This window comes from Pagrus major, chromosome 3 (assembly GCF_040436345.1).
Source record: "Pagrus major chromosome 3, Pma_NU_1.0".
NCBI classification, from domain to species: Eukaryota; Metazoa; Chordata; class Actinopteri; order Spariformes; family Sparidae; genus Pagrus; species Pagrus major.
The window spans coordinates 13,709,610-13,737,477 of NC_133217.1; the positions used below are offsets into that span (position 1 = coordinate 13,709,610).

The following is a 27,868-nucleotide window of genomic DNA, read 5'->3' on the forward strand; positions in this document are numbered from 1 at the left end:
TTGCCTCTGAGCAATGCTAAAGGAAAGGTCAGGTCACAAAAAGCATTAGCATTCATCTTTTTAGGGAAGTGAATATCCATACTTAAAGGGACTTGGGGCAGGATCAAGAAATAAGACTCAACAGTGACTCGCCGGCCGTTGCGGCTGTTAGGGTAACTGCAGCCATCAGCCAAGCCGGCGTGGGAGCGCGCACGAGCTCTTCACAACAGTGCAGCTGATGCCGTCTCATCCCTATTCGTCAGACGCTTGACACTTGGTCAAGTGCCTTAATGTGAGATGCCAGACTTGTTTTGTTTTTTCCAAGTCAATGTTATGACTGTAACTGAAAGTTGTTCAATAAAGTGTTTATTAAAAAAAAAAAAAAGCTTGGTCAAGTGCCCCTCTCGTCGATACCTGACGCAGGAGGCTACCCCTTTGCGTTGGTCTTATCCGCTACACATGAAGCAGCTGGGAAGCTGCTCGCTGTGTGTAGCGACACACAAGCGCAGCGATTTACAGTTACGGTTGATGCAGCCTGAAAGGCACGGGCAAAAGCAAAGACGGCATAGTGAGGGACAGAAATATCGTCTCTGATACGGGATTGGTGTGTTAGCGGCTAATGTTGCTACACAGACACAAACAAACCGTTAGCCTGTGGCTACATCCAGCTGCCAACGTCACCTCCCGGATAACAGGTTGGGCTTTCGGTCCCATATATAAAAAGGGACATATTTCTAACTATTCGGTTTCAGACTAAAGGACCGTGGAAAATGCGCAGTCTGTAACTATTCAGTGTTACACAGCGGTGGACTAAGTTACATGTTTGCAGCTAACGCTACTTTGCACGTTAGGTCACTCCGAGTCCTCGGTGATCTCATATGATTTTCAAATCAAGCTCTAAACATGACCTGTAATGTTTTCTTACCTGGTTACTAGGAAATGAGCCATGTCAGCATCTGTTTTCAGTCCCAATTCAAGTTGAAGCTGCCTCCATGAGTCCAACGCGTATCAGATGTATATTCAGGTGCCAGCCCGCTTTGCTCGTAATTTTGTTTCGACTCACAACATGCCGCTGATAAAACCTTTGTTTTCTTCTTAGTATGACTTTTTAGTGGACTTTGTGTGGTGGTGGGTCGTTTGCTGGCTGTAGCAGAATCCATTACTACCCAAACACTAGTTTGGGTCCGCCGCGTTTGTTTACTTCCTGTATCCAAGTCGAAAGCCGGTCGAGGACGCGCATTCAGTGTCATCTGACGTCACGTCCGCAGGACTGCGCGGGAAATTCGAGCCCAAATTGCATTACATTATGCAGCACACAGCCTGTTCAAGGCAATGGAGAGATACGTGGGTGGGCTCTTTCTTTTTGGTTTTGAACGCTTCATCACCCATTAGCATTAAAAATCTTAAAATGCATGTTTATAATTTCACAGATCCTGCCCCAAGTTCCTTTAATTTGATGACAATCCAACTGGTAGTAGTTAACATGATCCTGGTCTTCACCCAAGCCTCACAGTCAGACCAACATCACCATCCTTAGGTCCTGTTTTTGGGCCTTCAAACCCTGCTATCTTGTTTTCTGTATTTAGTCTTTCTTTGCCCTCCCCTCAGCCAATTCTCTCTCCCCCGCTCTGCAGGTTGCCTTGGAAACAGTAAAGGCCTGCCAGAGAAGACTTTGTGGAAGGGGAAGTGTTGATGCGTAAACGTGCAGGTTTATGGGGAGTCTGAGAAAACAAACGCGACTCTTTTCTTAGAATGCAGTAAACCTGGAAATCCAGTCCAGTCCAGGTTGTCTTTCGACCTTTGTTGGCATGTTTATACTGTCATGTCATATATCCCATGTTAAGAAAATGGAGCTAAAGCATTCCTCACACACATATGAGAACAAGTATCCTCCGGACAATTGCATAGAAGCATCCCTCACCTTGACTGGTCAACGGGTCAAATGCCAATTCAGACTGACATCCCATTAACTGTGTCTCTTTCAATTCACTTTAGTTTTCCATCAAGTTAAGTTATCTGACTTGTGCAGTGAATAGAGCAGTGATGGCTTGATGAAGCAAAGATGCATTGAAAAAATTAATCAATACCGTTATTTAACCATGGCATTTCTCTCTTTCTCTCTCTGCATCTTGCACGGTTGTGACGCTATCGTTGTGACAGACAACAATAGCGACAGAGAAGGGAAAGACAATACCACCTGCACCAGAGAAGATGGGATTGGTTGGAACTGGGTTCCATGATTTGCAACTTAAGACAAAATGGCATTAAGTGTGGGGCCAATGGCCACTTACCTAATTCCTACCTCCCTATTTCTGGCATCCTTGCTCAGACGACCATTTTGGAACTCAGCCTGCATCACAAAATCTGTCCACAGACAAACAGCCAAACATATGAACACCTGGCAAACCACTGCAAAATTGCTTCTGTGTTAGTTCCTGCTATAATAGGTGTCCCCAGGACCACATTTTGCCATGACAACACACACACAGATTTACAAACTGAAACCAGCAGCCAATGCTGCAGGTAAACATCTTTTTGATCCAAAACCAGTGGCACTGGCATCGAAAGCATATCCACCCGTGATGTACTGATATGTTTTATCAGGTTGATATGGACATCTGATAATTTCCTGTTTGCATGATATTGTGTGAGCTGTCGTGTATAAATAGTAGAGACAAAAAATGGAGTAGAACTCTAGACAGGATTAGCATAATAAAGCAAAAGACAGTCAGATTCATATTGGACGGATGAAGAAGTAAGTGACTTGCTCAGTCACAAAAATGCCATGTCCAAAGTCAGGCAACCACTGGCAAAAATTTGACAGGCAGGATTGCGATGCTAAAAATGGAAAAAGACACCCAGCAATGACTGTGAATATGAAGTCACTACTTTACTTCTGAATAATGTGCTTTTTTGCTGAATAATGGCAATGACTTCCGATGCCCCGATGTAGTATGCAGTCCAACGCCTCCATCACCCATGGGTCCATCCACCACAAAAAGTCTTAACCTGAGGGAAATACCAACCTGCTAGCATACATGCATATGCTAGCATGCAAATCTTGTTGCTAACAACCATCTCACTGACAGCAGCATTTTTTGTATGAAGTATTTATACTACATTAAACATGTGTAAACGTACATACTAATGTGACTTTGGTCTAGTTAGATGCAGGTGTACTCTTCAATACCACTAACAGCACACTGTCTGCCCACAACATGTGGGCTACAGAACAAGTCTGCTTACATTGTCTCTCTTTTCCAACAGTGTAACACCAAAACACTACTAGGAGCATTTTCTGATGTTTCCGCAAATACTTTTATTCTCCTTTTTAAATGCAAAAAAAATATCAAACAATACATTTAAAAAAAGACACTGACATTATTTTCGACTTAAAAAAGGAATGCCTATATGCAATTTCAAATCTATAAATTATTGTCTACTTGCTATTATTAGCAAAAACCTTCATGGTCAAAAGGTCAGTGAAAGTATTTTAATCCTATAGAGTGACTATCTTGTGTGCAAGTGAAGCCTTTTTACTCCATGCAGTTCTGTTTTTGGCTCAACACTAACTCACAGCACTGCCTTTAGTCTGTACGCTCTGCTTCACCAGTTAAATTATTCTGTCATCCTTATTTCTTATGCTCGCAATTTTTTTAGACCAAGTGCCTGATCTGCCAGTATGACAGCTGGCAATGCATTACAGTTTATTTTTAATAGAGAAGGAGCTTCAGCTGCCTTTCCTACCATTTGAAAAAAATAACAAGAGACGTAAACTAAATTCGCAGAGAACCACAAACCCTGGTTTCTGGTTTACGAGCTATGAAAGACCACTAAGAAACAATTTGTTGATATTAGCATGGTTCTGAGAGGATTCCCACTAGGATTGGACTGTTCTACCTTCAGTATGAGTCGTTTCACTTGTTCCATTTAGATCTATTCCATGTCTAAGGCAGCCTCTCTCATCAACCCGGCAATTATGATCCAATGAGCTGTATTTAGGTCTTTTATAATACTTTAGTGAGTTACATTTGGCCAATTATTGAACTGTGGTTATATTGGATGAGTCATGCAATTATAACATCCATTTGATTGCTGTGTTAGGGTACATGGCTGGTGCTCTGTTGAGCCCATTATAGATTTTTCACTTGTAACTCACTATTATCATCACATTATGATAATCCATCAGAACTTGCCCTCCTCTCCCATATTTAACCTCACAGTTCCACCAGCACAATATTTGAAAATGTCCCCATTTTATATCATACTTCACTTCAGGCAATCTCTATATGATGCATATTGTGAAAACATCTAATCTGCATGTTCTGTCATGTTTCCTTTCTTCCTCTACCCCCTCCAGGCTTTAAAGAACCAGGGTGACTTGATGTGAAAGGAGACGTTTCCTGGTATTACTGCTTCCCTTCAGTTTCCTTCAAATCCCACCCTGTATTCCCCAAGCTAGTTTCTTCTTTTGATTCCAGACCTACTGTGGGGGTATAGTTCCCTGGGGATGTGCCATTCTAGTCAATGTTTGCTTCATTCTTTATATTTCCTTTTAACTTAAGCATTTCAAAGAAAACACTTATTTTGTGGCAGAGACCAATTCATTTGGTCTAGAAGGAAAGATTATGATCAAATACATAATTCAGACCCATCAATATCCGATGAAACGTGAGCAGTACTGAAATCCATACACATACTATTGTGCTAATGTGTAAAGAAAGCTCCGTGCTCTGTGCTGCAGCTAAATCAAGTGGCATTTGGAGGTGATCCAAGCCCATAAATAAACCATATGATCACCTCATTGTCACTCAAAACATATTGTTCAGGAGCTACACACCCATGCAAACAGAGCTGAATGAAACTAAGCAGAATTCCGCTCTTAACTCACACAAAAGATGGCAATTATACTTCCCACCCACTCTTACAAAGATGGCTCAGCCTGAAATCTTCCCTTTGACACAACACCTCGGCTTGTTCCCAGTCTTTGCCTCATTACACTGAAGAGAAACTGTGAATTAAGGTCTCAAATAGAGCACGCGGCAATGCCAAATGATGGGTAAGAGACAAACACAAAATAAATAGGTGTGCCTTCGCTTTCTGCATCAGTGATGGTGAGTTTGCACCATGAGCTTGAGCAAGAGCTTGTCAGGCACACACAGAGGCAGACAGTGAGATACACTCATCGACAAATGACAAAATCAACACAAGAATAAACACAAATCAGCTAGTAGCCCAGTTTTCTGTGTGACTCCTGAAGACATTTGTCTACTTCAGTGCAGTCTGTGTCTTGTCTCTCCTCCCTCCAGTCAACTGAGCCGTTTCCCCGCTGCTGACGTCAAAACAGCGGAAATGCAACTGAGTTCAGCAAACATTGATTCTCTATAAGTGATGAAGTAGTAGTAAAAACACAACCGACCCAAGTGATTGTGTTGAGGGAATCATGTTATGCAGTGCTTGTGTGTTACTCGGACGCATTTCTTGTCCTGGTTCATGCATCTGTGTGCGCAATTTGTAAAGATTCAGCAGTGCAATTAATCACAGTACAGACTGAATTATTCATAGTCCAATACAGAACAATCAGCAATCCTATATCTAGTCAGCAATCATGACTTCAAACATATGTGTCTATTGACGGTCACGGTAATTGAATTAAATCTGCAGGCTGACAGGTTTAATAATTTCATCTAGAAAATCTATACGACTAAGACTCTCAGTTGCTTTGAATACAGTCACAACTTCCCAGAACAAATGTACTAGACTTTAAATGTGACCTTTAACATTTAGGCGGCTAACAAGTGAATACTCAACAGTCGATAAGGTCTGAAAGGAAAGAGTGGAGGGAATTGGCAAAGGCTGATCGATAAGTCCGGCCTGATGAATTGCTGCACATTCGAGCGGCCTAGTGAACAGAGAAATGATTAAACACAGCAGCCAAGAAGGAGCCACTTGGTTGATAACAATTAAAGCAATGAGAAAGAATACACTGGTTACTTACTGTTCATAACCGTCACTGGGTATTTCATCATGGACGTTAACATGCATGCAAAGCAATCTTAATGATGTATTAGATTACACAGCTGCTTAATGATAAATGTGGGTTTATTGAAGTCGCCCCTACTGGAGTCTTCAGTAAACACACTTTACGCTTTTAAAAAGTTTAATTCCAATCAAACTAATTGGGAAGAAGCAATTGAGGGGAACCAAAAGACTGCATAAAATACCTGACTCGAAAGATAAGATGATTATATACTGTCTCTCTGAATAACATTTTAACTCTCAACAGCTGAACATTTTCTGGATCAATAAACTGTCACACAGATTTACCAGTGAGAGAGTAAATAAGCCAGTAAATGCCTTACTGTCACAAACAATAGATAAGAAGTCTGATATGGTATTGCCTGGAAATCCTTGCATCTCAATAGTCACAGCATATCCACAGACCTCCTGTGCCTCCCACCTGCTGAGTGTCTCTGTCACACTGAGCTAACACAGAACCCCCGCCATGCGATCAATAGATACCTCCTTTAATAGTTTCATACCCCCTCTCCCTTTCTCCTTGTCTTTTCTGTCTGTCTATCTGTGATGACTGGCTGAACATGACATGAAAACATGACAATCACAGCACATCTCATCTTCCTCACACCCTCAAGAACTACCTATTCTGACAGTCTGGCCTTCAATTACCAACGCATAAGTGGACACTAATTGGCTCCAAGTTCCAGGCTTTTTCAACCATACTGTTCACACCTAGCATCGACACTTGGCAGTAAGGAAGACAAATGCCAATTAGATAAACAAGAAAAGAGCACAGAAGTCAAAGAGCAGTACAAAGTGTTCTACTTTGTGCTGCTCCGTGTACAAAGGGAGATTCATAACCTTGGTCTCCCATGCTGATTTGAACATACTTCACACACACGTACTCACACGCATATTCAGCAGCACGTTCCTGCCTCACCCAGCTCAGAAACAATGACACCCTAATCCAAGGACAATACGGGCACTAATCCACACAAAACAGGGATTGTACGGAGACACAAACGTGGGTGCGGGGAGAGAAAAAGAGCTAGCACGCTAACAAGCAAAGGAGGCTAATCCTGATGAGAGATAGAGGCTGGGAGAGAAGGATAAAAATGACTGTTTAGGGCAAGAGGGATGTAGCAAGAGAGAAAGAATTGAGGTACGGGAAAGAGAGAGATAGAAGTAAGGTTCAGATACAAATGGTTCAGACATCAGATTACACTTAACAGACAGAGTAACATTGATGAGAAACAGACGATTCAATTAGGGATGTAACTGTATGAAAATTTCACACCACGGTAATAGTGACCAAAATTATCACGGTTATCGGTATACCGCGGCATTTTTAAAATGTCTTCAAAATGTTGAAAAAACACTGATACACTGATAAATTGAAATAATTTCACCAAGATTTATAATTAAATAGATTTATTATATATTAAAAGGGTTAGGGTATAAGCAGCCTGTTTTTGAAACGCGTCCTGTAATGTCTGCGTTACAGAGGTAGAATGAGATGTACTGGCAGTAGCACTCGATTGGCCAGCAGACCCTCTCTGTGAAAAAATGAATAGAAAATGTCATTATTAATTATTACTGTCATTGTTACTTAATACTAAGGGTGCAACCAACAGATCACAAAACTCACAATCTAGATCATGTCACTTTTGTGAGAAACAGGTTGGATAATTTTTTAGATCAAAACAAAAAGGATTATTGTTAAATTAATTATGAACGCTCTATTTTGGCTCTTATCTCTATCTAGACACTTGTTATATTCGCCATTTTAGATTATTCTATATATATAGTCTATTCTACAAATAATCCACAAGTATTATATATTTACTTATATATATTGGCTGTCTGTCTCTTTGTCCGCTTGCTCGTCTGTTGTCAATGGACTCGGTCAATTTGATTGGTCAAATGGCTGCTGAGCCACAGGTGGACGCTGCTCCGGTGAACGGAGCTGAGATGAAAGTCAGTCATCTCAGTCAGTTTGCATTCACTAACTCAGTCCACCCAGTACGCGTTTGTCTCAAATCCTCCTCACTGCAGCTCTGCATCAATATCTGGGGAATTATTAGGTCGACTTTAAAAAGTGAAATCTACAATTAATAAGCAGTTCAGATAACGTGCAAAAACACGGATCAACTTCGTTCAGTTATACCACTATCTAGTCAGTTTACATTAGTGACAGCAAATTAGACAGAGAAAACTCAACATACACACATCATTCACCTGAGCTTAAGGTTAATTTACCTTGCATTCACTGAACAGTTGAGGGTGATGGTCGCGCAAATGAGTAAGTAAATTGGATGTGTTGCCGCCCCTCGCAACAACTTTCTTCTTGCAGCTCCTGCAGATAGGGCTGCCATCCTCGACCAGCTGTCCCTGAGCATTCTCATAATAACCAAAATATGCCCAGACTTCAGATTTGGTTCTCTTTGAAGGCGGAAAAATGCCTTGAGGGTCGCTACTATCACGTCCTCCCTCCGCCATGTCTTCTTCACTACATAACAAGCGCACGTTGCACGCTGCGCCTGCGTAGGGAGACTTGGATAAAGTATCTCGCGAGTTTTTCCCACACCGTGGTTATCGACCGCGTCGGTTACCATGGTAATTAAAACTTAAACGGTAACCTTCACCGTCGGGAATTTTACCGTGGTTTACTGTGACACCGGTAACCGTTACATCCCTAGATTCAATCCAACACCACATCCAAGGCTCTACAAGTTGAAAAAACATTTCATTAAAGAGTTCACTCACTTATTGTTATTGAAGTTACTGTTCACATTGTATATACCACTGGATTTATCAGCCCAAAAGATGAACTATCACCCTTACTTCCAGCAAGTTGACTGATGGGGCTGGAATTAATTACATGAAAGTCTACGATCCAGAGAGCTGAACTGATGACATTTACAAGAAGCTGACCGAGGTGCTTAATTACACACTTTCATAAAGTGGCAGAATTAGTGTGCCAGACTGATACCACATATAAACAGTGGAGGAATAACAACACTAGCAACCTTTTGGAAAAGTCAAAAAAAAAAAAAAAGAACAACAGGTGAAGGGGACGACGTGTTCCGGGTGACATTTCATGCAGTCAAAACCCAATAACAAAGAGCTATGTCAGAGGATGTGAGAGCAGATGTGAGAGCAGTTCAGGTTCCTGGTGCTTTTTGGGGAGATGAGCTCACAGACTAAAAAATGCATGGCTGTGGAGAGGGGTGAGCACTGTGCATGAGTAACTGTGCAGCAAATGGGCCGTGTGGCATTCCTTGTGTTCATCTGACCTGTTTTTCGCAAAGAAGAATCTACAACAGGGTGGAGCAAGAAGACTCTCATAGCTCCATCCATTACCTCACAGTTGTGAGTCATCACTGTCTTTATTTCTCTCACACTTCAATCATCTCTTTTTCTTTCGATTTTTCTATTCCTATATTTCCTCTTCTCCATTTCCATACACTCTCCCTCTCAGTTCTTTCTGTGGCTAACCCCTCTCCACTAGTAGATGTCTCTCTTCCTGAGTCTCCCCTCTTGTCTTCCTCACAATCTCCCTCTCTGTTTGTTAGGATGCAGTGAGGGTAGGCCCTGTCAGTATGTAGTCTGTCAGTGTGGAAACAGCAGGGAACAGCGAAGGCCTTTCTCAGGAGCCAAAATAAGAGCCATGGGAGAAACACCTCAATGTTCACTCTTCCTGACTGCACAACAGACAACCTTGTATGTAGAGTATGTGCAGTATAGAAATGTACACAACCATGTACGCTCGTACACACAGACATGCACACAATACTGTCAACACATCCCACCCACTGCCCTAGTATTTGCCTCAGTCTGTCTGTCACTTTGTGCCATTGTCACACTGCTCACACCTCAGTTGCTTCCCCACAGTGGGACAGGCTTCCTCTGCTGCGATCCATGGACATGTGTTCAGAGTGTGTGCAAAGTCACACTCGTATGCACTCTCACACACGCACGACACGCACGCAACTACACACACACGCTGCTTGCTTCAGGCACTTGGTCAAACATCCTCATACCACAGGGTCACATTTCCAGAGGGCCTGCATGTTTTTCCACACTCAAACTGTGAGAGAAACACCGGTAGGAATGTCTCCTTTGAATGAGCTCACTTGTTTTCATTAATCATTGGTTTTAATGTTGATTATTGACTAAAGTGTTGAGCTACTTTTTCATGTTTGATATTTATTTGCTTGTCTTTTCTATCGAGTATGGTGATTGTTTTCCATTCTGTGACTCCTTTATTTATTTTTTTATGTCTCTAGTTATTCAAAGAGATTCAAATTTATACAACTAATACAAAAAATACAATCAGAAAAAAGTGAGTAGGTGGTAAACAGCATGAATATGGAGAGCTGAACAGGCAATTGTCAAAATGACAGTGCTCAAATGTTATTCCTAGATGATGAATCCACATAGTTAAGTGGACCTGTAAAGTAGCCTATATAAACACTATGAATAAAGCATGAAGTACATTGGTGGCTATGCATAAATGTTGATCCCTGTTTTGTACATTATACTCAGTTTTGTATTCTGACTGCAGATGTCTGACACAAGAACTGCTCATAAAGTAGAGTAAAAAAACTCTTTTATATAATAGGGATGACTGATATGTTATTTTTCAGGGCAGACACCTACACCTATACCGATTCTTGGTGAAGTGTCTCAGCCATGCCCCAGGGTTTTCCCTGTGTTTCTCTGCACTTCACCGGCTCTGCAAGGCTTTTCACCTCCATTCCCAGGGCCTAAATGAAGCTTTTTGCTGCATCATTCTCTGTGTTTGTGTCTGCATTTGGGTTCTGGTTGCTAAATTATGACCTAAGGAGACCTATAACCAATATTTGGAATGAATATACATTTGAAGTACTTGTACATTTTACTCTACTACATTTATTTATATAACTTAAGTTATTTTGAAGATACAGATTATTCAGTGGTGATGGGCTATTACTCGTGACATGTAACCAATTAATGCTGTAAGTGGGACATTGTCTGTAGTCACTAATTTGTGGTCTCATTCAAAGAGAGATGGCTGAACCAAGAATCAACTAGAGCATTTTTAAATTATTTTATTTTATTCGCAAACAAACCAATCCTAAACAAAACACTTTAGAAATAATCAGCTCTGAGAATCAGTCTATCCCTACAATATACACAGCTTATGCCATGCAATCACCCTTCATTTTCAAGCCAGTGAGTAACTGAGCTTTACCAAATCAACTAAAACTATCTGCAAAATAAGCAGATGGTTGGATTTTCTTTCTCTAAATGATCATGGTATTGTCAATAAGTACACATTTACTTAAGTAAATGGGGTCATCCCTAGCAAGAAATACTTGTGTAGCTGCCCACACAGGCAGTTACAGAGAACTGGTGGAATGGATGGACGTATGCACACACTTCTTTGGCTGCTCTGAAGCATTGCAAACAAACTCCCCCAAAGCCACGGGTTCACAGGGATGGATGACCTTTCTGTACATGCTCCACTGCTCAGCAGCTGCATCATGCTATGTTTGAGTGTGCACTCCTGTGTCCACTTGTGTGAATGGGTGCGCTTAAATGTCTTCTGTGCAGACGTGTCCGTGCGTCTGTGTGCAGCTATAGTGTGGGAGTGTTGTTTTCCATCTCTTATCTGGAGAGCAAAACAACAACTTGTCCTGACCACAGACTAGACCCTGTCTTGCCGCCCATTCACCCAGAAAACAAATAGAGGGCAAGAAGGAATGAGGGTGGAGACCCAAAAAAATGAGTGTGTTGCAGTGCTGTGCAGAGCAGACGCCTAGCAATGACTTGTGGGGCAATGGGAACTGTCAAGAGCTCTCTTAGCTCATGTCAGTTCTATAAAAAGAGAAAAAAGAATAAAGAAAATATGAAAAAATAATCCCAAAAAGGATTAGATGTGGGATTTGGTATCAAATATGAACATAATGTGAAGTAGGCAAAGAGACGGCTGGAAGGAATTCAACAACAACATCACTCTCTAACCGAGTCATTTTAAGATAAGGACAATATAAATCATAATTATAATCTAACTGGGTCTAAGGAGCTGGCGTTTGCTTCACTCATCATTCTGACAACTGCAGGAATTATTTGCTTTGTTCAGTTGTCACAGTGTCTCTAGAATAAGAGATACAGAGAAATAGTCAGAAAAGATTCTTTTGCAAATAATGATCCTAAATTATGCAAATAAAAAGCAATTAAATGATTTAATTGTAAAGATGAAAAACAGGCCTAAAATACAAATGCACTATGGGTAAGCTGCACAAAATTCATCAACAACTATTAGGAGTTGCCTGAATGTTTCTGGTGCATTGGAGTATTGATTCAGAGTGTGTGTTTGTGAAAGTCAGTGTGCATGCCAGACAAAGTGTGTCTATGGGTATGAGCCGAAACAGTCTTCATTAGGCTGACGGAGAACTGCCACACAACAATCATCCATTAATTAGGTGTCAGAAGCATTTAACGGTCAGACACGCTGGCGGCCGATTCCCATGCCAGACACTAATAACAGCTACAATCTGCCAGAGTGGAAGCTCTGCTTACCCGGACGTGCCAGACAGCCCACATTTTACAAGAAAATTAGTAAATACATTCAGTAAAATTACAGCTGTGGTAGCTTGGCTTCCATTTAACATTTGCTAAGTTCAGGCTCTTGAACCCCATTCTAATAGGAAGCACTTGTTCCTGGCTTCTTCCATTTACAGTATATCTGCCTGTCACTGTGAAATTCTCAACAGAGCAAAAGCTGAACCACGTGATCTAACACATCCAATAAACATAAAGGAACCAATTGTTGCTAGGAGCAGGTTTTGATTAATGCAGCAACTACATTGGACCTGCACGCTCGGTGACAAAATTACAAAGGCATTCTGCTGTTTGAGGGCAGGTGTGTAATTAACAGTCCCGCCAAAATCATCAGGGTTTTTGAGGCTATTGTGTCAGAAAATGAATAAATTTTCTTTGTTTTTCTGTAAAACTGTGATGCACTTTCGATCAATTACAGCAACTGCAGCAACATTTCAATTTCAGAAGTTTTACTTAAGCTGGTGTTTTATAGATAACCATAACAACAGGCAGCATGGCCTCAGAAAAATAAACACTACAGGCGTCAGGTTTAAATATGCTTATGGAAGAAATTGCAGTTTTGTTAGAAGGCTTAATAGAAGGCTTGCGAGGTTGCACTGTCGAATTAATTCTCTGAAACACTGTATAGGGATTTGATGAAAATACTTCAAAAGGCCTGAATTGTGCCTTGTTTTAAGCAGACAAATAGAGGATCAAGAGGTTCTGGACCTGGTTAGTCACAGTGGACATGAAAATGCACACAGGAAAACAGCCATATCAGTCTTGTTTGCAGAAAGTCGAGGTGTGGATTTAACACATATGCTTTCATGGAAATAACAGCAGTGAGTCACTACTTGTGGGAGAACAGACATCAATAAACAAAAACTGAATCTTTTTATATGCCTGCAAACACACACAAAAAAATGGACTGTGGCCAAGTCTGGAGGCATCTACATGGCCCTAATCTCTTACAGTAGGTTTATGTTCATGGCTCGATCAGAACTTACACGGTTGACATTTATAACCCATTTTACAAAAGGCTTTGGCGCTGCTATGGCAACTGCAGTGACAGATTGATCTGAAAATAATACAGGACATTTGGGGACTTGATGACCAATACTCATTCATGCCATTCGATATTTGCACCTCTTGCTGAACTCGTCAGCTGGGCAGATTCATTTCTGTCAGATTTTTATTTTCACTCAAGATTCCATTGATTGGCTTTCACTTCATGCTGAAACAAATAAGCCTTCTTCTTAGAGGTTTATTTCCATTCAATACAGACAGCAAAGACACAGAAGCAAGTGACCTAGCTTGTGAAACAACACCTACTCACTGTAACAGACATTTCTCTGGGAGGAACTAGTAACAAAAATAATGGCTGAATTACATAAATGTGTTCCAATGACAGTGCCCAGGTATGTATTGTGTGGTCATGGTCATTAGCACTACAGTTAATGGAAGAGAGCCATCATTATTGATATGAATTCCCACTGTGGTCAACAGTACCAAGACTGACTTGTGCATCCCCCTTGTGCATGGACAAACGAATAAATAGTAAATAAATAGAAGTATTTTTTTTTATTCCCATGTGTCTATATTCTAATCACTGTTTCTTCAGTTCCAACATCATTAAGACTCAATGGAAATAAAAAATAAAACTTCAGTTTATAGAGACAAAGAGGAAGAGAAAAAAAACTGATTAGCATGCAGATATAGTGGCATCAACCACTTTGTTTTCATAGCTAAGGAAAGACTGCAGTGCATATGTGCATGCAAACATGTATGCACGCACATGCACATGCACACACACACACACACACACACACACACACACACACACACACACACACACACACACACACACACACAAACAAACTAGTGTACAAGTCCATTCATAACCTGCTTAAACCGGAAAGAGCTACAGTGTCAGCAGACAGCAGTGTTTGGGCTGAAAAAGAATTTTGCTTGTCTGCGATGACTTCTGAACATATTTACTGTATTATAATAATATATACGGTATTCCACAGTATCTACTCCACAGAATTAGTTGTGCATTTTAACAAAGTCCATGCCTAATGCGGCTGCCAGCAGCCTGATACCATGTTGGCATTTAAAAAGACCGTGGCCTTCTCAGGTCCCTGACCTTCTGCCAGAGCAATCTCAACCAACATATTCAAGCGATTTATTTACCATGAATACTGTACCGTACTGAGGAAAACTACAACAGCAGTTACAGGGTATATGTTTTGTAGCATAGAATCACAGGTCTATATAAATGCCAGTACTAAAAAGTAATGAAACAATGTTTAAGTTACCTGCAAATGATTTAAAGTTACACGTTTCAATATAAGCCTAAGGTCAATTATTCTCCACTAAAACCATTCCACACAACATCAGTGTGCTCTCGTGAGGTATTCAAGTTAAACTGAAGAGATCTACTGCTTTTGTCATTCACTCTGTTATGAGTATAAGTTAAGTTTAGACTGGCAACATGTTGTGCAAAGAAGTCACATGATCTTTTAAACTTAATCGTCAAGTTCCCAAAAGCCTCAGTGCCTTTAGCTGAAACCCAATAACTGTGTCCTATCACTTGATTGTCACTAGATGTCTCCTTGTATCAAATTTAGGATGAATCTTTGAGTTGAAACATGGTTTCGCTGAGGAACTGTATAAGGATCAAATGTATTCAATCTTTTCTTTAGTTAGCAGAAAAGTTTATTGATTACAGTGTTTATTAGTAGTAATGCAGTAGCCCATTAATTCCTCACTTGTCCCATTAATCCAACGAGAAGACAGTGGAATACTTGTAGTAAAACCTCTCTGTATAGCAAATTAAAAATATACATGAAAACCTGAGATTAATATTCTCAGTACAAACCTGCAATTATAACATTACATAACCTCATTATCAGTGTTTCCTTGTTTCATCTACGTTAAGAGTAACTTTATTTTCAGTGAAGCTGCATATCAGCTGAACCTGTGATTGTTGCCATAACAACAACAAAAACAACATAACAACCTCCATATGTGTGCTAAACCTCTAGAAGCACCAATCTCACATTAAACTAGTGCTTACTAACTGAACAAGAGCTCCATTTCAGCTCGGAGATGTACATGGGATAACAGGGCAATGCATCAATGTAGACTATATGAAGAATGACTATATTGTTTCTTAAAAGCAAATAGGGATGCACACAACTAAAACAATAAGAGAATCATTCGCAGTTGGCATGATATCCTTTGTGTCTTATAGAAACTTGTGTTAAATGTTCTTTTTGTTGTTTGTTTTCTTCTTACACAGTGATGATGATTTTATGCCTAAGGCTACTGGTCACATTTGATCATAAAAGTGGACTGCTTTGCTAATATTGTGAGAGAGCAGTATAACATCAATAGAGAGAGGACAGGACTATAATATTGCTGCTGAATGATGCTGAATATGTAATCAAAATGATTCAAACAATCAATGTAAATTGCTATTTGGCAAACAATTACTTTTGTGCATCTGTCCTAATCAAAGACAATTTTATCAGAGCTAGCAGCATCAACATCTGAGTATCTCTTAGGTGCTCAGCAGGTTATAAAAGCCCCTCAAGCCCTCCCTTTAAATTACAGACACAAACACACAAACAGGGCCATAATGCATCCTTGAGTGAAATGTGTAATAGCCCCTGTGGAGGGAAAATAGAACATTAAAGCTGTAGGATCTGATCCAGGTTTCTACTCTTCTTTCACCTCTGTCATCACACCTTCATTTGGCCCACTCCCTGACTTAAGGGGAAGAGCCTCATTTTTCAATTAGGCACTAGACTCACTCATGCTCCACTGCTTTCTCATCACCCTCATCTACTTGCCCCACACCTTCCTCTCTCTCATGCTAATAGGAAAGAGGGAGAGAAAGGGGGTAGGGAGCAGATAGAGACACTATTGTAGATCAGATCTGATGGACGCGGGAGAAGGCTGTGTGACTGGAGAGACTGCTCCTTTACTCACTTTCAGAAAAAAAAGATTGCTTATTGTGACTCACTGTTAAACCTCTTATTTCCACTAACTGACTGATTCACATTTTACTCTGATTTCCCTACTTGAAACCCCCTCTTGTTAATACCAACATGGAACCAACTACATTGTTTAAATGCATTTATAATTAACCTTAGACTCCTAACCCTAGACCCCTAAGACTGGTTGAAAAAAAAAGTATACATATTACTTCATGAAGTATTGCGTGTATGTCTTTTTCTTCCTATTTCAGACACCTGCAGTGACTTAATGCTGAGGAGGCAGACAGCTTGAGTCGTGCGGCAGAGCTGGCTGTGTTTTTTTCTTCAGCTGACCCAGTTGGGAGGCACATTGAATATGCAACTAAGACACAGACGGAAGAGAAACTTGGCGACACATGACTGAATAATCATCACGGTACTTTAATATTCAAAAGAGAGACAGAGAATGAGTGATAACATTAGGGGGGAGGCAACAAAACAAGAGCCGCGGAGGTTGCGATCTGACGTAGAGCAGAGAAAAGGGCAAAGGAGGACTAAGTAAGGCAAGAGAAAAGATGGAGAGAAAACGGGCAATGGTGGAGCGCAAGGAACGCAGTAAGACATGAACAGATAAGAGTTCTCTTCTATTCCCAGTAGATAGTTCAGAAGCTCAGAAACGTTCCTAATTCCCTTTGCCTCCGTTAGCTCCTTCTCTATAGTGACAGATTATACATGAATAAAGAGTTTGCAAAGAGATGGAGAAGAGAGCGAATAGAATAAGACAGAAAAAAGGAGTCTGGTGGTTGCCATGGTGATGAGAGGGGAGAGATTCCAGAGTGGTCTCGGCCATTACGCAGTGTGTTGGGGAGATGGACTGTGCAGCACTTAGGCTTATTGCAGTGTGGGCTGAAACAGAACAGATATCTAATATAGACGAGATGGGCTGACACCAAAATGGTGGACAGTAAGCACAGTCCTAATAAAAAGGAGCCTGTAGAATACTGAGGCTTTACTGCCAAAAGCTGTGCTGAGAAAAGCCAATCAAGCCAAGAAAAAAAAAGACATTTATCCCATTTGAGAAAATGGCAGCAAGTGAGTAAAAGCCTCACACACATACTCAGTGGCATCTACTCAGACAGATAGTAGGGCACACAGACATACATGCACAAAACCATAATCGGAGGTACATTGATCCCCTCCCAGTGTGTAACAGTGCAACCACTCTATTACTACAAAGCCAAGAACAACAGCTGTCATCTTTTGGCTAGACAGTAGGTCATATGGAATGAGCAAGTATAACAACAGCTAAAGATAGGACAGTGGTTTCCTGTCCACTCTGCAAGATTTAAAGCATAAAACAAACGGAGCAAGCTTAATTCCAACATTTTTTTGTCTTAACTATAATAGCCTAAATTTCAAACCACAAACCACATAATTGCAGATGTTTTCTCGAGGAGTAGACGATTAAGAAAAGTGGAGAAACTGCTCAATTTCTTCAATAAACTCCATTTTAATTATATAAAAAAGGGCGACTTCTGCAATAAGAGAAGACAAAACAGACTGGTTACGAGTCAAGTCTGCTTCACAGTATTTGTCTCAAATGAAGCGTAACAAACTGCGTTAAAAAATAACAACTATCGAGAAAGAGAGACATGAAATTCATAGTCTGTGTACTGGCTTACATACAATTTAGTTTGCTTTTTAATGATGTCATTTCAAAGTGTAGATATTTCAGTCAACTAAAGTGCATGTTTCATACTTTAATATCTTAACCCTTTCATTAATTAGGATGGACACCTAATTTACTTGTCGGGCCACAGACTAAAGACAATAACTTGAGTTTACCCACAACTAGCAGTAGTCCGACCATTGGTGAGATATCAAAGATGCTAGCAAAGCATCATAGAACATAAAACAAGCATAGCAGAAACATCAGATGGGTCAGATCACTGTTACACCTGAAGTGACAACAGAAATTAACAAGTTTGTTGATATCACATATCTCCGCTGTGCAAGTCAACCGCCAGTTGTCTAAACGGAAGTGACTGTGATTCTGTCCATATTCATTCACACTCACACACACACACACACACACACACACACACACACACAAACACACAAACAACTAAATTACATGCATTACACATTTGCTTATAGAAAAGATGAAAGCCAATGATTCCAGTGTAAAAATAAGCAAAGCTAAACATCTGGCCGCTCACTTCAGACACACTTTTGAACCATGGCAGAGACATGAGACAGCTGCATCACAGCTGTGACACAAGCAAGCTGCAGTCTGGTTAATACCCACCTACACACAGCTGGCATTCTTTACCTTCAAGTTTAAAATGTACTTTCCCTGAGGTACACATAACACGCTCAACCTGCACTGCTTTGTGTGGGGCAAAAGGAACAAACCCTGATGTGCTACCAAATAGCATTAATATGGAAAACACATGTCAACACGTCATTTGACAGGTTGGTTACGGTATAACTTGGTCCATTAAGGAGTGTAGCTATTCTTAGACTGAGCCATAGACACGCAATAATACGCTGTGCTATCTGTAGAATTCCATTATGCAAAAAGTCTTGTGGTTGTCCATCAAATTTTACTTCTATGAAAAAAGGCGAATTGTGCAGTAAGAGAAGACAAAACGAGACTGGTTATGATCCTATTTTGTCTGTGAGTATATTTGGTTCGAATGAAGAGTAACAGGCTGCTTTGAATAACAATTGTGTAGACAGAGAAAAACAAAAGAGAAAATGGTCATCTGACAAGCAGAGCTCAAGCCACATGGAAAACTCTCTGTGAGAAATGACTGAAGGGGTATATACAAGACAACACGTTAGTTGAAAACATTATAAAACTACTAGCTGACAGCCACCAGATACTGGCAACTTCCTAAAAGATGAAACAGTGAGATCATTATGTATAATCTTTGGTCACTGCCTGCTCTCAAACTTGTTTCCTGCTGACCAGTGTGCACTATTTCTGACTATGAACTAATCAAATCAAAGCATAACAGTGGCTTTATGCCAGTGGCTTCTGGTCAAGCTGACTTCATACAAAGCAGCACAAAGCCGCTTCTGTGACATCTTCTTGGTGTTTCACAGCTTCCTGGGTAGTTCAATAGCAGAAAAGTTATTTGAAACTTCATTTTTACTCCTGCCTGACAGCAAGTACAAGCCTGCCAAATAATACAAAGGAGAATAAAGCTCTATTGTGGAAATTAACTGGGCAAAGTTTAAATCAAAACTTTAAATCTCCTTTAATCTCTAAATGTTAAATGTTTCAGACATTAAAATATGGCAGAAAATGGCTCTTGTGGAATATTTCTTTGAAAAACGAATTTAGTTTTGGCCAGCATGGAATACACACAGAATGTATTTCATTGTTTATTTACCTGGGCTGCTCTTACCATCCAGCCAATTTTAAACCTTTCTGCTAATTAGAATCAGTAACCAGATAAAACAGGTCTAACCACAGGATGGAGGTTCATTATCTTTGGCCTTTGTGCCAGGCAGCCCCAGTGAGATTTCAGTGGTACAGAGAAAAACCCATGTTTGCCATGAGGAAATTGCCAAAGAGCTTCAAAGGCAGAGCAGAATAGAATTAAAAGAAGCAGAAAAAGGATGCAGTATCACGTCATGTGAGGAATACAGAACATAATGCAAAGATTCATGTGTGTAAATCATGTGCTATAAAGGCCAACTGTGGGTGGTCTTACATCCACTTAGTTACAGTGAGCTGATGCTGTGCTTCGCATATCTCCTGTATTTCTCACTCTCCAATTAACATTCACTCTAACCCAGAGGGCAGCACCACGTGTCAGCAGGGCCTCTCTCTCTTCCCATGTGGCACGGGTCATTGCAGTTGGTCTCTCCAGTGTCATGTGAGGTGGGTGACAGGTAATTATGGCTTTGCACTTATATACCCTGGTGGTGAACAGGCTTGATATGCCTATACCAGTCTCCCTGGGACCAAAGATTTAAGATTTACATTATTTTACATTACTCACTTAGCTTTATGGTGTATGTGTGTGCCATGGACTGAACAGAAAAACGGAGGAGAAGCAGTAACTCAAGTAAAGTCCGACTGGGGCTGATCCTGATATTGTCGTTATCAAGCTGTGTGGTTGCAAGTGAACACCCCTTGTCTTACCCTCCCATACGGGGGCCGCTAAATACATGTAAGGTCCTCTCTAGAGCCAGTGTTTAGTCTGTCCAGTTTGAGCTACTGTAGACACATGGCAGTGCAACATGGCGGACTTCATTGAAGAGGACTTGTTTCCTCTGTAGATATAACAGGCTCCTTCTAAGGTAACAAAAACACAAAAAAATCTTTATATTATACACTAATGAAAACATAAATGTAATTATATTCCATTTCTGCCAACAGATCCTTCACAGTGGACCATTAAATTACTAATAGTTCACTGTTTTATAAAAGTTTCTACAAAAAACATTTGCAGCAAGAGACAATTACATCATCCAAGGTCAGAAGCTAGACAAGTCTGACAGTTTTGTTTCCACTAGTGAGAAACAAAGACACAACGCCCCAATTGCCTCCCAGTGGAGTTAACAAACAGTCTCTTTGCTCTTTTGTCTTTGGTTTTATCTAGTCACGCAATGTGGTCATAGGCCTCCCGAGTCGCTTGATGTTGCTTCATCGAGCCACATCCACACACTCACAATATCTCAAAAAGACTGACAAACTCCTGTCAGGTAATTAGCCTAATTAGTCACTCTCTTGTATTTCCTTCCCCTCCCTGAGCTTGCCTTTCCTCCTGCGTGGGTTTGAAGCGTGCCATTATTAATATCATCTTGCCATGGGTCATAAAGCATTCCATGTCACCATGATAAAGGTCCTGGCCACGGAAGGGAGAGATGATAACCTAGCTGGAAAGAATGCCTTTAAATTAAGCTGTCTGATACATTTAGATCAGTACACAGCTGCTTTTTGTACTATAATTTGAGTTATTGTACACACCATATTCTCTCCTTCTCACTTTGTTAGGATATTTGACAGATTGTGTTTCTCTGTGGCACTGAGGCCTTTGCCATTAAGCTATGACACACAAACATAAGTGGCTGAAGGTTCCCTCCATATTGAAAATTACGGGGTAGCATGACAGAAATGTCACAATTCTCAGAAGTGACCTATGTAGCTTATTGCGCAAGTGCATTGAGCTTAAATGAATCGCATCATCATTTACACTCAAGGAAAAGATATAACATGATCATTTTTCCTATGGATCACAAACAACTAAGGAAGTTTAGTTACCTTCATAGACAGCTTTAAATCCCTGCCCGCTGACCGCGTAGTCAGATAGTAGCCACAGTGTGAGCCTGGAGCCTGTACTCACAATGGGTGAAGGCAGCTGGAACCCCGTTAACCTGAGAACAAATGGACAGAAGGACAATAACGGTCAGATGAGAGAAAAAAAAAAAGATCCAATCAACAGCACAGTTGGTTGCAAGGTCAGGTATGAAGCCCACTTCCATCAAGCCAGCTGTTCCCTCAGGCATTCAAGGATAACTTTTTGTATAACGAGGCTCTGAATCATACACAAATGATTAAAATGCCAAGACCTCAACAGGACAGTAAAGCTCAACAGATTTCTCTCCATCAGCGAAGACAGAGTAACTGCAGTTATGTGTCCTCAGTCAATTAGAAACACAGCAGTGGATGTGGGAATGAACAAACAGTTGAACAGAAAACAACATAAAAATTGTCAGAGTCTGAGTCAACAGCTATCTCTCATAACCATCCAGTACTTTTTGGATGAGCAATTCAACTTGAACAGAAAATGTTTGCTATTTATTTGTACCAGTGATGTCTCAAGGTTTCTTAAGTGCTCGGTTTTATTTTCATGTAGGACATCATGTTAAGGCTTGTTTCACCATCAGTCACAGTGCAATTCTGATAATCCACTTGTGGCTATGTGGGCAATATAAAAAGTTTTTGTATGTTTCCATTTTCCACTTCAAACTCCTCAGAGTAAGAGGTCCTAACCTAGATAGAGTGGCACATTTGATCCTAGTTTTGATTTAGGAAAAAATAAAATTCAGCATTGTTCCTTAACCATATCTCTTCTAATATTTGCAAAAGCTATTTTAACAGCAGTGATTATTTGGAACTTAGCAACGTTTTAAGATCCAACAAAACTGAGCAACTCAGTGTTTGTTTAATTATAAATATGAATTTAAGATAAAACATTTTATGCAGCGCAGCGGTTTTGTTGAATTCATCAGTGTCATGTGTCTGAAACAGCATGATTTATAAAACATCACATATAATCCTCTAAACACAGGCGATGGTGACACATGCTTAATTAATCCCTACCACAGTATCAACATGTGTTAGATATGCATGCATGATCTTTGATGTGGTGGCCAAGTGACCCAGGTGTGCATGATGCACAGATGCCTCAGGTCCATGACAGCAGACCAAAGGCAAAACACTGCCTAAATTATTGCAGCCAAGGTGCATGCACATTTAATAGGACGTAATAAGGCACAGTGAACACAAAAACAAAAGTGTGGAAGATCTACAGCTCTTGTCTAGATCCTGATTAATAGATATATCACTTGACTGAACTTGTGTAAGACATTTAAGAAGCAAATTAAATGTAATTCAAGTAATTTCAAGCAGTTAAGCTATTTTTTATTCCGTACTTGTGTGCTTGTCTGTTGTTGCACAAAGTGATGATATTGTCTGGTCTTTACTGACACAAATTGTAAAATAAACAGATAATTTATTTCACCTTATGGTTCTAAGTGTGTGTTAAACTTCAATGTCATTCACCCTCAAAGTGAAACTTATAAAACTTTATTTATTTATTTATTTATTTTGCCATGTATAGCATGCTAAAGTGATTGAATTACAGGTACAGTATAGGTGTTTCAATGTCAGTAGGCTTTATAAACAACAGTTTAACAAAAAAAAATCAAGTTGAATTGTCCCTAAAATAATACCCTTCACATCTTACCTTCCTTCTTCTCATGTTTTAGTAAGAGTGGTCATTATTTGAGTATCGTCTCTAGATAACCTGGCAATGTCAAAAATTAAGCTATAATACCTTGTATGGACAAAAAAAAAAAACCTGTAGGCTGATTTGACGCTGAAAATTATGAGGCTAAAAGTCAAACTCACAATTCAACCAAAATGCTGCATGAAACTTACCTTCATATATATTTCATTATGACTTCAGCGTTATGTCCATTGCGATAATATATGTTTAAATAGCAATTAAACAGCGTTTGTTCTTCGTAGCAGCGTTAACTTCCCGTACAGTTGTTCAGTTCAGTAGGTGACAGTGGCGTGTTGCGGCAGGTATTCACCAGCTGTAGCTTGTTAGCCAATTAACCAAGCTAGCTAAGGGAAACAATTTCGGGAGTTAGCCAAATCGCTAAATTAACCTACAGTAACCTTCAACTGAACTCTGCTGGCGCTGCGTGTGACGTTATATTCAGATTACATGCACTACAGTCTCCCTCTCGAGCTCTATCACGTTATACTTTTAGCTAAATTAAGCTAGGTAGCCCAGTTTGCAACTGCGTCATTTCACTGCGTGATACCCCAAACATATCTACTGTGCTGGCAAGGTACTGTAGCAGCAGCTGCTATCTTCCTAATTAAACATTTAGCTAAGAATGTCACCTGAATATTTTAAGTTTTCCACCTCTGAATCAGGGTCGGCTGAGGAGTAGCTTGTCCTTTCAGTCTGTGAAACTAGGCCGAGTTAAAAAAAAAAGAGAAAAAAAGGCTATCAAGGGTCTTATTTGGTGCTTCAGATATCTCCAGCCACTGTCACCATGATTTAGCTTGGTACAGTAGTTTGTAATACTTGAGATTAATTAATCCTCCTGGATCGGTTAAAATCAGGGATGGATTTTCCTTTGGTGTGCCTGTTTTAATTGACACCACAGTCTACAAGTGCTGTTTTCAATTTCAAAATAAAAATCTGTAATTATCCTCTATTATCAGAGGGTCCCACCATACCAAAGTTTAAAATTGCTAGTCTTAGTCATATATAATCTTAGTTTAAATGACAATATCATCACTAATGGCTTTACTGATCATAAAAATAAAAATCAACCAAAAATAATTATACTGCTTTTTGACATCCTTGTCATAATAGTATAACCCACTCAAGCTATTGTCAAGTTATCTTGATTTGAGGTAACGGCACACAGAATCACCATGTTTGGAGATGTTTATTAAAGTACTATAATTAGTAGTGCGGCAAATAAAACCGGTGATTGACTAATAACCAATGTACTAAAATGATGTCGGAAACAAATAATATAGTTTTGAGTAATGAGCCTTGTCTTATTAGGACTAGCTTTCAGCAGCAGCTTTACCAGGTTCAGCTATTAGATCCATTTAACATGCTTGCCACCCACATACTGGCAGCACTCACATACACACTGCTAATTATAAAACAGGTGTCCACTGTCCATTTGTTGCCAGTCACCACTGGTTGATTCATCTCTGCGTGGACGTGACTGTGTGTGCGTGCCTGCTATAGATCCCTGATTTACAGATTCTAATAAAGGACAGTGTTGTTCACCTTACTTTTAGCTCATCCTGAAAATTTTCCCTCCCAAGTGCCACTTTAATTTTCACTTTATGTTCCCACATGCACTCTCTCACTGCATGTGTATCCCACTCTTTACAATCTATTACATCCCTCCCTTTTTATCTCCCGGAGTTAGGAGAGGCCCCAGTGTTTCACTTAATCCTTAAGTACCACATTGGAGGTGGGGGAAAAAAATGCAAAAAACACCCGTGTGGGAAAGATGAATTGGACCAAAAAGGGGAGAGGACTTTAATATATGCATGATTTCACTCCTCTCTGTGAGATTGTCACGGTGGGATATCAGCTAAACGATGGGACACATGTTCATGCAAATAGCCCCTTCGCTGACCGCAAATTGAGTTGGACGGCAGCCATCTTGGTTCAGAGGCGCACTGCGGGGAAGGGGAGGTTGATAGAGGGTATGATGGCTGGAAGGAGGGTGAGGGATGTCTACAAACTGGGAGGGATTTCTTGACGCATTCCAAATCGCGATCATCTGGCGATCATCCAGGCTAAGAGAAAACAAAATGGATACCTTCAGAAAACACACAGAAACTGGCTTGACATGCGAAGGGAGATTAAATATTGCAATGTGATATGGGCTGTGGCAATCCGAGGCGTGCAGCCGGTATTGTGAAAAAGCCAGCTGGGGGATTGCCTGTTATCGGAGAAGAGATGCGAGATATGATTGCAACTGAGCAATACAAAAAGAATGGATTTGCAGCGCAGGTGTCTCAAGTGAGCGGTAAATTGATGGAGGGAGGATGAAAGAGAGTGAGACAGAAGGAGAGAGAAGTTAAAAGAAGTAGCATATTTATGGAAAATCATTGGCTATATCCTACCGCATGGAAAGCTGAGGGCCTCTGAGGAGAAGAATTGGCATATATGCGCATGGCTGCATCCACACTTCGCAGTGTATGCTGTATGTGTGCGTAAGGGTTTGCATAAGTGCATGAGTGCGTGTGCACGGACAGAGCAGGGGTCTATTAAGAGGGCTTTCCACCTGACTGGCCTCAGCATCTTCTCAATGAAGAACCTCTGCTTCCAATTATCCCACCACTACCCATCTGTACCAGAGAGGGAGAGCGACACACTGAGAGCGTATGTGCAGAAAGATGACTGCAAAGGGAAAGTCGAGAAGATATTGTAATGAGGAGATGGCAGCGTTGAGGAGCAGCTTGAGGGAGGGCAGGATATGAAAAGCAGGGAGGTGAGAGAAACATCATCAGTATGTGGGAATGTAAAAAAAGAACCCCAACCATGAGCTTGAGTTGAGTGAGGATGAGTCACGGCTCTGAAGCTATTCAGGGAATCATGCTCACACACACGCACACACACGACCGCACACAAGCAGTTTTATTCATTTGAACATTTGCGTGTAAGGGTGTGTGTGTTTGTGAAATATATGCGTGTTTACAGCTGTAAACAGACAGAGACTAAATCAGGTCACTCGTCCTTTAATCTTATTCACTCAGTCAATGTGTGTGTGTGTGTTCTCAGGGTGGAAGGTAAGCACAGTGCTGATACAGCTGATTTTCCCCCCAGAAGGAGGGAAGAGAACGAGTGGAGGGAGGGGGAAAAAGAAAAGAAAAATAGATACAGCAGCAAGATTTTGATGGCTGAGTAGAGGGGAGACATTAGCCAATAAATGATGTGTGGTAAGAGAGAGACAGGGAGTGGAGGGAGATGAAGTGCAGAGTGAAGAACCATGTGTGTGTTTTTATGTGTGTTTGTGTGAGTGTGTACTCTCTCTATATGGGACCCTGTGCAGCTATAACTTGTCAGTGGTCAAGGCCAGAGGCTGATGCGTCTGTTGTGCTCTGTAAGCTCCAACTCTCCACTGACTGCCTATCACAAAAAACGGCGATGCTTAGATTCAGCGGCCCGACATTGCAACACACACACACACACACACACACAAACACACTGTATGGATTTGGCAAAAGGAAAATATTCTTCCATTGCTAAATTAGACTTCAGTGTGTGTGTGTGCGTGTGTGTGTGTGTTTGTGTGTGTATCAGTGTATGACTCATCACTGTTTCTGCTTAACAGTGAAAGAAGCTGACCGAGGAGCCTAGTGGAGGTTAAAATGTCACCCTGTTCCCACACAAACGATTTGATTCCTCCGACTAATAGGAAGACTTTCACAAGCAATTACACTGTATTTCTATCAGCCGTCTTATCCTTTTCCTTTGGCTAAGCTGTAATGTACCGCGTCACTTTGCCCAAGGGCGTGATCTGGCCTTGATAGAGTTTTATGGCTAGCCTTCAGCTCTCTCGATTTCAATTTGGATTCCTCTTATTTAATCTGCAATCCTGCGAACGTGTAACCAATAATCAGGGTGGTAAGTAGCTCTGCAGGAGAGGAAGACGTTACAACCTCTGACATGCTTATAACATTAAAAGTGTGCGTAATAATGAGCCACTTTTTTTCATTTCCTCTGCTAGTTTTGGCTCTTCCCTCTCCATCTCCATCATATTAGTCCAGAACCCATGCAGCTCCACACAACAAAAGGTGAACATCGCTGGAGGCGGCTACAATTTGTAAATCTCATACGCAGCTTCCCACAGATCCCTCAGCCCATCAATATTTCAAACAAGACTGACATCTTTTTGAATAGAGCAGGCTAATTCCTTCCGTCTGTCTTAATATTCATCCGCGCGTGACATCTAAAGGTATTTGCGCATCGCGGGCTGAACAGCAAGGGTGGGGGAGT

General features: G+C 40.7%; 1 protein-coding gene across 1 annotated transcript in view; it reads right to left on the reverse strand.

The window, feature by feature from the left end:
- Positions 1-27,868, reverse strand: part of csmd2 (CUB and Sushi multiple domains 2) — a 241,593-nt gene that overhangs the window by 174,686 nt on the left and 39,039 nt on the right. Inside the window, exon 3 of the mRNA XM_073463092.1 lies at positions 21,850-21,962. Within this exon, the coding sequence (XP_073319193.1) occupies positions 21,850-21,962 (113 nt within the window). The remainder of the gene's footprint in view (positions 1-21,849; positions 21,963-27,868) is intronic.